General features: G+C 34.7%; 1 protein-coding gene across 3 annotated transcripts in view; it reads right to left on the bottom strand.

Annotated features, from left to right (window-relative positions):
* LRRTM4 (leucine rich repeat transmembrane neuronal 4) overlaps window positions 1–11,847 on the bottom strand; it is a 719,346-nt gene extending 707,499 nt beyond the window's left edge. The window contains exons 1-3 of one of the 3 annotated variants that reach the window (XM_086700742.1): window positions 11,539–11,847; window positions 11,105–11,255; window positions 7,728–9,274 (exon numbers count right to left, since the gene is read on the bottom strand). In XM_086700742.1, coding sequence (XP_086556868.1) covers window positions 7,728–9,274; window positions 11,105–11,108 — 1,551 coding nt within the window. In that variant the 5' untranslated portion in view covers window positions 11,109–11,255; window positions 11,539–11,847. The other 2 variants (XM_086700741.1, XM_086700743.1) reach the window with 2 other exon arrangements.
* Window positions 11,848–12,446: the final 599 nt, after the last annotated feature.

Raw genomic sequence — 12,446 nt, 5'->3', positions numbered from 1 at the left:
TTACAGACCTATAAACACAGAAGAAAATAACAATTTTTCATCTGTGGAGATCATACTAAAAAAGACTCAGACACAATTAATTTGTATTTCTTTCTTTTTTAAGTCTTATTAGAAACATACAATGATGTTGGTGTCAATTTAAAATTGTAAATACCAAAAACTTAATAGTGTAATGCATCATAATTAAATTTATGCCGAAACACACAAGCAATATTTTCAGGGCTTCATGTGAACATAAATGTATTTAATAAGAGTTACTTAAAGGAAACAGGAAATCAACTTTTTATAATTCTCACCCCCCACAAATAATTAGATCACTAGGAAAAAATGAAAGGATATATGTTTCAGTAAATGTGACTTGAGGGACGAGGGAGGAATTAAAAACAAGCACAGAATTTAAATTCAAATACTGTTTCTTATTTGTCTTAATAACCAGTGTAATTTCAATGCCTTATCTGATATTTAAAGATAGCAAAACAAAATTGTTATCCTTAAAATGAAAATATACCGTGAATATGAATTAAATAGATTATTGAATTTCTAAAATAGAATAATTTCAATTATTTTTCCTCTGTCTATATCATTTGCTACTACAAAATTAGTGTCTATAAAGTTTTGCATTAACATTGAAAATGGTCCAAAAATGGAATAAATTCATAACCCTGCACATTCCTATTTAGAAGGACCTATTTGCTTATGAGATCCTAAAAAAGAGTGAGTTTTCTTAAACAAATCTATCTATAGTCACTGTAGCTTGTCTGCTTTGAATATTTATATATACTATAAAGTTTTTTTTTTTAAGTTTTAAACTCAGTAAGATTTGAATATTTCAACCACTGGAATAGTAAGTAAAAATGACAATTATAAATGAAATTTTGTTTGAATATTATAGTTACTGCATTTACCTTAAATATTTCCTTCAAAACCAATGTGATAAAAATGTTTAATGTGCCTTATTTCCTTCTACTAGAAGAATTTACATTAAAAAATCATTAAAGAAAAAAAAAAGATGGCCATTCTTGCTAGGTTTAATGATTCTCTCTGTACCCTTCTGAGGTCTGAGAATTGAGTAAACATATAAAAAACTGAAGTAAAGAAGAGAATAGAACTTTCCAAGAGATGGTGGTATGGACATTCCAAAATTCAGAAAACAATCATGCTAAAATTGAGACAGTGACAGAAGAAACAAAATTATCTCAATGTCTTTACATTTTTTAATATCCCCCAAATATTTACTTTTGAGGCAATTCATGTGAATTGGACAAGTCAGTAAAGAACAGTGTTTATTAAAAGGTATAATATATATTACTTTAATATCTGCAATATACATTTTGGCATTTTAGAAATATTTATATGAAATATGTGGGTCTTTAATTGTAATGGTTATTTAAATACACTTTTATTTCAAGGTTACTTTTGTACTTATATGTAAGAATACCATTTGTATAATATTAAATATAAAAGTCTCACTTCCATGTACAAACAATAATGCTTAATATCATAATCGTATTTAGTATGCATGTATTTACTACTCATATGATACCCAGGCATTAATTTTTGTTCAATGTTTCCCTCTCAGTTAAACTTATTAATAATTTTTGGACATGATTTTTTTCCGATTTTTAAAAAATATTTTCATGATGACCTTAACCTTTTATTAATGCATAGAAGCTTTGCTGTCCTTCCATTCCCAAACCTTAGGTTTACAAGTATTATATAATATCTGACATAAGTCAAACATCTTACTCTTAAAAAACAATTTTCCCACATCTACATTTGTTTAAATCTTAATTTCTCTTAACAATGAAAGCACTATTTTCTGAACTATTTAGCAGGAGTATGAATCATAGCCTTTGCATATATTGAGGAGTTTCAAACATACTGAAGCAGTTTATTTAAAAGCCAGTGATTTTGATGCCACAGGAAATTCTGTGCTTCTCAACTTTCCTTAATGTACAGTTAAATTTTTAATGGCTTATGGAGTGCTTAAGAAAAATACCCTCATAATTTCTCTTTCATTTTAAGAATATTGAGATTTTATTAAATTGACCTGACGGATGATGCTTCTTTCGGTACTATAAAAAGCAATTTTAATTTTTTAAATATATTTAACATCACTTTCATGCTCTTCACTGCTCCAAAGACACACCAATTTTTCAAAACTCCCAGTGTCTGATGATATACAGGTTGCCAGTGTACCACTTTGATTTAGTGATTCAGGAAACTCTAGAGACATGAAAATTTTGATGAGTCACCACGTCCTCAATGCTAATATTACCAAGCAACTTCCAATGCATAAAGTTATCTATAAATGTAATTCCTGAGAACTAGGATGACTAGATTTTATACAATATAAAAAAATCCCAAGAAGAAAAACTCTGAAATCATATGAATATTACTGAGGTGTCTCAAAAGATGTACATTCCTAAGACCACAGTCAGACGTTTTCAGCTTGGAATCTTATTAAAACTTTGTCCATGAGGTGCTAATAAAAACTTATTCTAAAAAAGGTAATTGGGGGCGCCTGGGTGGTGCAGCCGGTTAAGCGTCCGACTTCAACCAGGTCACGATCTCGCGGTCCGTGAGTTCGAGCCCCGCGTCAGTCTCTGGGCTGATGGCTCAGAGCCTGGAGCCTGTTTCCGATTCTGTGTCTCCCTCTCTCTCTGCCCCTCCCCCGTTCATGCTCTGCCTCTCTCTGTCCCCAAAATAAATAAACGTTGAAAAAAAAAATTAAAAAGGTAATTGGACCCTCTATCCTCAGTTTAAAATCTTTCCTAAATTAATCATGTCAGGCATTTTTGGAAGCTGTCATTCCTCACCATTGCCATTTGCAGATTCTACTAAAAACTCTTTTCACGTTGATTTTAATTGAATCAAATTCAGACAACAGATATTTTTAATAAACAGTCATATTTAAATGCTTTCAAAATAACCAGTTACTTGCCAGAATTTGAAAGATACATAAATCTGCGTGTGTGCTTGCATGCATGTTATGTGTACCCATGCATGCATGTTACACATGTTCTCCTCAAGCATAAAGGAAATTATAATGTTCCTCACCTGAGCATGCCGTTTGTTTTTTTGTTTTTTTTTTTTTTAACTCAGAATTTCTTTCATTTCTCATTGACAATGAATACCAATAGCTCACTTTTCCTCTAGATCCCATCTTGCTTTTGCAGTCCTGGGAATGCCCACAGAGTTTACAAAGTTTACTAGCCTGAGCAAAGCTTTGAATTGGGATATATTGTGCTCATCGCATATACTCATTTAGTGATGGGTCACAGAGAAACTAGTGACGAGCCCAAAGTCACACCAAAACTGGCAATGTGTAGTTTAAATTCTGCTTTTTGAAAGAAAGAGAACATTAAGAAAGATGGTATCTAGACAGGAGATACCTACAATTTTAGAGAGTTTTAAACATTTACCTTAAGAAGTATGTTCCTAACAAATTCTGATAACTAGAACCCAAGTTTCTTTCAAATGTCCAAAATACAGAAGAATTTTAATGGAAATATATATTCTGTCTCTCTGTACATGAACACATACACATGCATATATGCAAACACATACACACACACACACACACACACACACACACACACAGATATAATTTAAGTGGATTTACAAAGTAAAGTTTCAATTATAACATTCTGACATAGCACAGTGGGAGTCAGCCCCCAAATGAAGTTTATTTTCTACAGTTTTGTATTGGTAAGGTGTAAATTAAACTCAAGGATATTGGGCCTCCATCACTTAGAAATCCTCTTTGAACATATTATGCTTTTTAGTTCTCATAAATTTACTTAGTATCCTTTAAAATGTCAACATCTAAAGTGTAGAAAGAAGTTAATAATCCCTCCTAAATCAATAGTTTGGACCTCACATAATATATTCAATAAATATAAACTGTTAGAAATGGTCTATACCACCCACTGCATAGCAGTGAAAGAAATAAAGTAAGCCCAATTGCAACCATTATATTTTACTTGATTTTGAAGAGTTATAACTAAAATATCAAATATCTGGAAAATACATATCTAGTGTCACCTATAGTCTCATTTTCCTAATGGCAGCACTGTTAGCATTATGGGATCATTAAGCTTTATATTTCAATTAGTTAACTTTTAAAATACTTGGAATGGAGAATTTCTTTAGAGACCACTTTCATTTATTCATTCATGTTAAGGTTTTACCAATTTCATTTTTTTTAATTCACAAGACAAACTTGAAGTGTTCTCTCTTCTCCCATACTCACAATAGTTTTATAAAGGTCCTTGCTAATTTCAGTTAATACACCATATCCTAGAAAAAACAGGTGTTCAAAATTGTTCTGTATAATTATCAAGTAAAATTTTGGTATGCAAAATAAAGTATCTTCATAATTCTTGTAATATTTTTAATGAGATAAAGCTATGCAAAGCACCACAAACTATTTTCAAAAGTACCTATTTGCAATTTTCTCTTTTAATAACACCTTACTAAGCTTCAGGCAAAGCTGTATCCTTCTGGCTTGAAGTACTCCTTTCAGAGCACATATTGAGGAGAGACAAATTAAATGATTCAGTTCAACCAAGCACACTGCTCCACTCAAAGTATGATGATTGAGATGTATGTATCTATTAGAATTGTGCCATATATCATATTAATTATTCACTACTATCTACTCTATTCTTCTTTTATAGATATAAGAGAGTTTTACTGCCTAAGGTATTATAATATCCTTCTTCAATGTATTAACCTAGAATGTGCACGTGGACTTTTCAAAAATTAAAACTTATAAAGAATAGAGCCAAAGTTATTCACTTATTGAACTGCATGCTATATTTTATATTTGTGTGTTAACTCAGACACCATTCTAATCAGCGATCTTAATATTTTTATTTTCTTAAAAGAAATAGACAAAACGGATATTTGAACTATATTTAGATCACAATAACTAAATATAACAGTTGTATAAGTGGAAGTTTCAATTTAATGCAGTTTGTTTTCAAGGCACTTAGTGCTAAGTTTTCTAGTTAAGTATCTATGGCTTTATTGGGTAGAGTTTGGTGTTCTGAATTAAAAAAAAGACTACCTCACAAAATTGTATTGTAAATATATTGATTCTTTATTTTTCTAAGCTATTGATATGTGAGGTTTATAAAAGCAACAGCAGACTACAACTCGGCACACCTCTATAGTCCTAAAAGAATTGGACAAATCACTCCTCTCTCTTGGTTTCATTCTGTAGAGAAATTTTGTCAACAGGAGAAATTTTACTCCATAGTGACAAAGACATAAGGGGAAATTATGGTTCTCACCACACTTTCTAAGAATTTGCTTTTTCTCATTTCTTATAACTGTTCTCATTTCTACAACTGTAGTAGACTGACTATCCTGTCAACAGGGGGGAGTGGTGGCTGAAATGTTTGTATGTGTTTGTGTTGGAAAACAGGTTAATATTCACTCAAATGCAGCTTCATTAGACCCTGTGAGTTAATGGTCTTAAATGTATAACCTACCATTTCCCATGTTTTAGGGCACGGAGAGTTTGATCTACTTCAGCAGAGTTGCCATTTCAACTTTCTTCATTACAACACTTAATTATGTACTTCATTATTTAATATGTCTTAACACCACATTCAACTCCAACAGTGACACTGCAATTTCATGACCATAAACTCCCCTCTACCTAATACACATAGTATCAAAATGTGATTTGAAACACTCATGTTTTTATGGAATAAAACATGTTTTTATTTCGTTCTAATCATGGTAAAGTCAAGGGTCTTTAAAAGAATAATCTCTGGAATTTAAGAACTCAGGAAAAGCTTTAGAAATCACTATACTCAAGTCCTAGTTCTTTAAGAATCTTTCTTCTTTCTTGGTGATTATAATAAATAAAAATCACCTGTCTACTACAAAAGTCCAGAGAAAATGAATGAATGGACTTGGATTCTCCTTTCTCTTTTGTACTACTATGCTTTAAGAGGATCTCAAAATACAAAGAGAATCTAGAATAAAACAGGATGAACTTGTTTTACTAATATTCATGTACATTGTATAAATGTCAGCCTGCAATAAAATCATCAAGTCTTGTTAGGACTCATATAAAATATCTTATTCTCCTTAATTTTTAAGGTTAATTGTTTAGGCAGGTTTCTTTCAGGGATGTTTTACTGGGATTACTATTCTTATTTTCAATCATACACAAAGAGGAGAAAATGAACTCTGTGAAAAATAGTTCAGTATTCCAAATTCTACTCAGTTGGAGAATATTTCAAACTCAGTGCTTTGTCTGAAAACGTTTCCCTCAGCATCTGCCTTTAGAACTATGGAAACTTTGGGTATATATAATCATAGAGCAAATTATCTGTTCCAACTGTTATAACTAGTAATAAAAAGGGGAAAATACTCATTAAATACTCATTAAAACTTTCCTTTGAACAACAAATCATCTAAAATTAGATACTAAGACAACATCGTGCCAGAACTTACTTTCTCTCTTTGCTACTCTATTCCAGCAACAAGGCCTTGGCAGTCATGATCTTTGTACTTTTTGATCAACTTTACCAAGCAAAGAATAATTTGCATCCAGTACTACTTATCAACAAGTTGGAAATCTGTGACTATTTTCTATGCATAAGCAAGTTACTGTAAGTAATCTTTAAAATTAAATAATCAGAAACTGGATCCAAACTTCAATCTCATGAAAATGAAAATAAGGTAACATGGAATGCCTTCATTTGAAGCTAATGTTACAATAAGGGAAAATACCCAGAACTCAAATCTCTCTCTTTTTATTTGTAAATATTTGCATCACTTAGTTTTGGATAAGTTTCACAAGAATATACATGATTTTTGTTGGGGATGACAGCAACATTGACAAACAGTCCCTGTTATGCCTGTCATTATATTATTGCTAAATCATCCACAATATCAGGACCTGATTTTAGTTACCAGGGACATAGCCAAAACATGGAACTTAAATTTCATTCTGATTACATACAAATAGCCAGCACTTAAGAAAACCTATGAAAAGTGATCTATGTCCAGTAATTAAAAAAAAAAAAAAAAAAAAAAAAAGGAAGGCAGGAAAGAAGAAAGAAAAACATCTTTAAAAGCCTAATACAATTACACAGTAGGCCTCTGACATTCTCTATGCTGGTATAATAACTAAATGGCAAATAACACGGAAAGTTATCCCTGTGAGATCCCTGTTGCATGCTTTAATTATAACTAAAAATTTACAACAAAATCAACCCTTGGGTAAATTGCTCTTTGGTTTAAATCTTCATTACCTCCTGGAATTTTGGTAAAATCACTTTGTTTTTAAATTAAGCTGGTCTCTCCTTCTTTACTCCATTACAGAAGTCAAACAACAAGAACCAGACGTTAATTTTAGAATGAAAAAGTTTTGTGTGTATGTGTGTTTGTAAGTCCAACCTCTGTATACAAACTGTTAAAAAAAAAAAAAAAAAACAGATGTTTTAACATAGTGCTTTATTCCAACTTAATCTCATCCTTGAATGAACTTCCTTCAAGTTTCAACCATTTAAAAAAAAATAAAGAAAACAGTCAATTTCCTGGTGGTTGTAATTTAATTAAGTAACCTTTCACACTGAGCAAAAACCCAAAAGCAAAAGGGTCATTAATCTTTCTAGTGATTAGAGACACCTCTAGGGCTTCAAACATTTACCTCTCCTTCCCCGCAGCAGAAATGCTTTTAGGAGGATCATGGTTCATACCTCGCATTCCCTGGAGCCAGAGATGGTATATGTGCAGGGCCCAGATCCATTAACGGATATATCCATGGTCTCAGAGTTTGTAGGCTTGTAGTCCACATAATACTCCTGTAAAGGGGAATTCATTTGTCTTTCAGACTCTCTGGTCTTTTTCCTCCGCCGCTTCATAAGAGAATGTTGCTGAAGTTGTTTCATGCTGGCTGGGTAGCGTTTCCAAGACACATAGATTACCAAGAGGATCATGGCCACTGAGAGAAACAGAGCCACACTCCCTGCAATAATTTTGTGAAAGGAAACATGCTCATACTCTTGCTCTGTGCCAGGAATCTGAAACCCTGGGGAAGGGCTTGGTGTTTCAAGGGTGGGCTGGGTGGGGTCAGATTTGGAAAATGTAGGTTTAGGGATAATCAGAGGCTTCTGGGGCGTTTGGGGTACCAGGTGTGATTTTTCTGTGTTGACCACCTGAACTTCAGAGCAGATATTATAGGTTTCCACTGCATCACTAACCTTCTCCCCCTGGATATGCTTAGGTCCTGCACATATCATGGTGCTTTCCTTATTTCCTTTGAAATTCTTAAGCCAATAAAATAGAGGACAGATGCTCCGACTGCATTCCCACATATTTCCAGACAAAGTGATGGATATTAATGATATCCACGCATTGACAGTTTCCTGTGAGATGTTGGTAAGCTTGTTGGAATCCAAATTCAATTTTTGCAAATTGGGTAGACATTTAAATGTGCCCGGCTCAATTCCTTGGATGTCATTCCCTGATAAATCCAAGTTGTGTAAGGAACTCCAAGTCCATGTCAAGCCTTGGCTAATGGAACGAATCCTGTTCCACTGTAAGTAAATTGAGCGGAGATTGAAGAGACGTGGAAAATGAGCAAAATTGATCTTGGAAAACTGATTGTGCTCCAAGTGGAGCTCCTTCAACTTCAAGAGGCCAGCAAAAGCATTTCGGGACAAGCTTCGAAGACGATTATAACCCAAATCCAGAAAGTCAAGATTTCGACAGTCTTGAAACACTCTTATGGGCACAGTCTTTAATGAGTTAGATCTCAAGTGCAAAATGATGAGTTTCCGAAGACCTTTAAATTGTTCCGATTGCAATGTCTGAAGTTTATTGTAGGAGAGATCCAGATTGCGGAGATTGGGAACTGGGTGAAATGTTTTATTGTGCAGATAGGTAATTTTGTTGGAGCTTAGAATTAATTCTTTCAGTCTACGGATCCCTTGAAAGGCATCTTCATCCACTGAGCTAATGTAATTATGGTCAAGATAAAGCCATATAAGCTGGTTAAGGCCAGCAAACTGATTGGATTTGAGTTTCTGAATGCTGTTGAACCTTAATGATAAGCCTTGTGACCCTCCAGAAATGTTCTCAGGGATATCTGCGAAAGCATGAGACTCACAGTATACAATTTTGCCATCACATCTGCAGTTCTTTGGGCAAGCTCTCTGAGCCCCCGTGAGCATAACAAGCAGCAGTGTAGGAAGTAGCACTAGCACCACACGCATGCCTCTCAGCTGCGTAATTAAACGGAAACCTACAATATTAAAAAGAAGACAAATGCACATTGTAAAGCTATTAATATAAATCACCGCCAGCTTACCGATATCAGGGGCATTCCATCTAGTGCAGTCATGGGACAGTTGATTTAAGAACAATGTATTCAACATCTGAAGTCTTATTTTCTTCAGTGTTGCATGTTTGCTATTCAGGTTTCCTTCTTTCTTCCTTGATTTTCAAATCACCACAGTGCCGTGGAACTAAGAAAATCTTTCCCGAGTTTCAGGAGTTCATACAGTCATCAACACTGAAAAGCACACAGCCTGTCTTATCACTTAACGCCAACATTTTAATAACAATAATATTTGGGTAGTCATTCTGTTGAACATCAGCACCAAAATGAAGAGTACCGAGTCTTCCGGTAATGGCAAAACTGTGACTTAGAAAACCCTGTACTTGGACATCTTTCCTAGTTGAGCAAACAGACTTTGATTTGACAAAAGAGGTTCAGTAAGCTGTCAAGGTAACCCAAGTTTGCCCTGCCTGAAACTGTATCCTATTGCATAATGGAATAACAATACATGAGCTCTGAACAACTGGCATTGGGACTAGTATGGGCAACCAGTGAAGCATGGTATGAAGACTACTAACAGTGTGAGGTACTCTCAACGTGTTAATAAGCGTATATGCTCTCAGCATTCAGGAGGACCTGCCTACCGTGCCTCTCTTGCCCAGCAATAGATACATCAGCCCAGAGCCCTAACTACTGATAACACAGAACATGTCAAAGTTAAGATTGTCAAATTCTTATTAAATATTTGCATAAAATGAAAAATAATTTTGTGTAGTATTAGTTTTGCTGTTATTTTTAACATAGTTGCTTTTGCAAATTTGGGGAAAAAACAAGAAGAGAAGCAATAGACTACTACCCCCCATTTCCAAACCGACCTGCTCAAATTTCTCAGACTTTTTTTTTTCCTCCCCTACCTCCATTAACTTCCAAAAACCTGCAAAGTTGCAATGTATTGGCACTCTTGCTGCATTTCCAAGTCACAGCATGTTAAGGGACTTCTTTCCTCTGTCAACAGTAGATTTATTATTTCTTAGCGGTAAGGGGGGGGGAACCCTGTGTGCTGCAGTTTCTTTATTTATCTTAAATATTCATATTTTAAGCAAGAGGCAATCAGCCAAACCTCTAATTAAAAAGCTCTCCTTCCTTCACTCAACCAGGTTTTTGTTTTGTTTTGTTTTTTTAATTTGAAACCCGATCTTGCTCTCTGTCCTTTTGCCAGTTACAATCTCATTGAAATACATTCCAGCTCTTCCAGACAGGGGAAAGGGGGGAAAAAAGCCAGTCACACTTGAAAAAATAAGACTGGCAAATGACTGCTGGAAATTTGGAAGCTGTGTTTAGGATACAGCTTCAAAGATAAAACAAACCCTTGAGCGACCTCTGATAAAGTAACGACCCCACCCCTACACACACACAGTAAAGTGTTAACATTCTTCCTGACCGCGACCAGAAATACAAGCGTGGTTAATATTATCAAGAAATAGAAGCAAACACAATATTTATCTCAGGCTCAATTCCCAAGCTGTAGAAACGCATACAGAAGAGACAGTCTTAAAGATATTTCTCTAGAGTCTGTTTGAGTCCGTGTTATGCATTTGCAGATTTAAAAAGAAAAAACTACTAAAAGGAAAATGATCTAAAAATATAATAGCAACTATACTGAGTCAACTGGCAAACTCAGAGGCTGCTGCTTTTTGCCTGTTTCCCCGTCTTTTATCAGCTAATGCCACGACTGAGAATAGGAAGCCAAGAGGATCAGCTTTGCTAAGAAGGAAACAACAAAAGTTCACTTACCCATCCTTTGTCATCCAAAAACGGTTCCCCCCTCTCTCAGCTTTCTTCTTATTTGGTCTCTCGTGCTGAAACCACCACCACCTTCATGACACAGTGCGGCTGTCATTCACACCATTCTGATCCCGCATGTGAGCTAGTAGCCCCATACAAACTTCCCCGGAGAGGACAGGCAAAAAATATATATACATATATGAAAAAAAAAATCAGCATGGGGTGGGATGGGGGGGGGGCAGGGAAAAGGAAGCCCGTGGGGGGGGGGGAGGGGGAGGGCCTCTAAGCTCTGAGGACCATTGTGTAATTCACCAGAGACCCATCAGCAGTAATTGGCAATCTGTGCAAAAAAGCTACAGCCCATTTCGAAGGTAACCAACTTCTCTGTAAAAAGAGAGGTGAAAAAAAAAAAAAGGAAAAAAAAAAGAAAATCTTCAGAATACCTGGCATTCCTTATTGTGCTGGCTTTTGCCATTCCCAGATAAAGCAATTCATCCTCTGGATTTTCAGTTCTTGAAGCAAGTAGGCCTCCTGTGCTGTATGAGACCCCAGTTTAAAAGCTATGCAGGCTAGGTTTATCCATTTAGCTGGTCAGGTTTAAAGTGTTTTGTAGCTGTGCTGAGAGGCAGCCCTTGTCTAATTCAGAAGGCTTTCCAGAGACTGATGATGCTCAGAGCTTGTTGGTGCTAATGCTTGAGTTTGTGATACACTGAGTGCCCTCCGCTGGAGAAAACAGATTGCACATTAAAGACGGGAACAAGTGAGCCTGTCAGTGGTGTGCAGCCTTCCCTCTCTCAGAAAGGGAAATTAAAGGCACAGGATCACTTTTTTTTTCTCTCCAATAATATATATATTATGAAAGGGTTATGCCAAGGATTCCATTCAGTGATATTAAATAATAAGTAAAATACTGGCTAAATATTACCCAATTAGCAGCTTTTAAAAGTTCCCTGGGCCTTTTTTTTTCTTTGCACAGATCACAGATTTATTATCTTTTTTCAGCAGAAATCATTTGAGCTTTTTTGTTGTTGTTATTGCTGTCAGTTTATTTATTTATATTTTTTAAGCAAGTCACAGAGAGAAGCAATCTTAACTCAAGGGAAAAATATGAGATCACTTTTAAAGATAGTTACTTAAAATTTTTAGATCTAATTTTTAAATTCCCAACTTTTGATCATTAAATACACTATGCAATTTTGCACATCTTATTAAACAGTCTGGATCATTACTTTCTTGAAGTGTACGTTCTTAGTCTTAAAGTAGTTACCTTTAATACTATATTAACAAAAGTGCAGGTAACTAAGAGAAACTAAATGTTACTTAGATAAGAGTTTTATTCCAGAGTATAATT

This window comes from Puma concolor, chromosome A3, assembly GCF_028749965.1.
Source record: "Puma concolor isolate L17-30 chromosome A3, mPumCon1.1.hap2, whole genome shotgun sequence".
NCBI classification, from domain to species: Eukaryota; Metazoa; Chordata; class Mammalia; order Carnivora; family Felidae; genus Puma; species Puma concolor.
The sequence above is the reverse complement of the archived record's forward strand: the minus strand, read 5'-3'. Positions and strand labels throughout refer to the sequence as shown.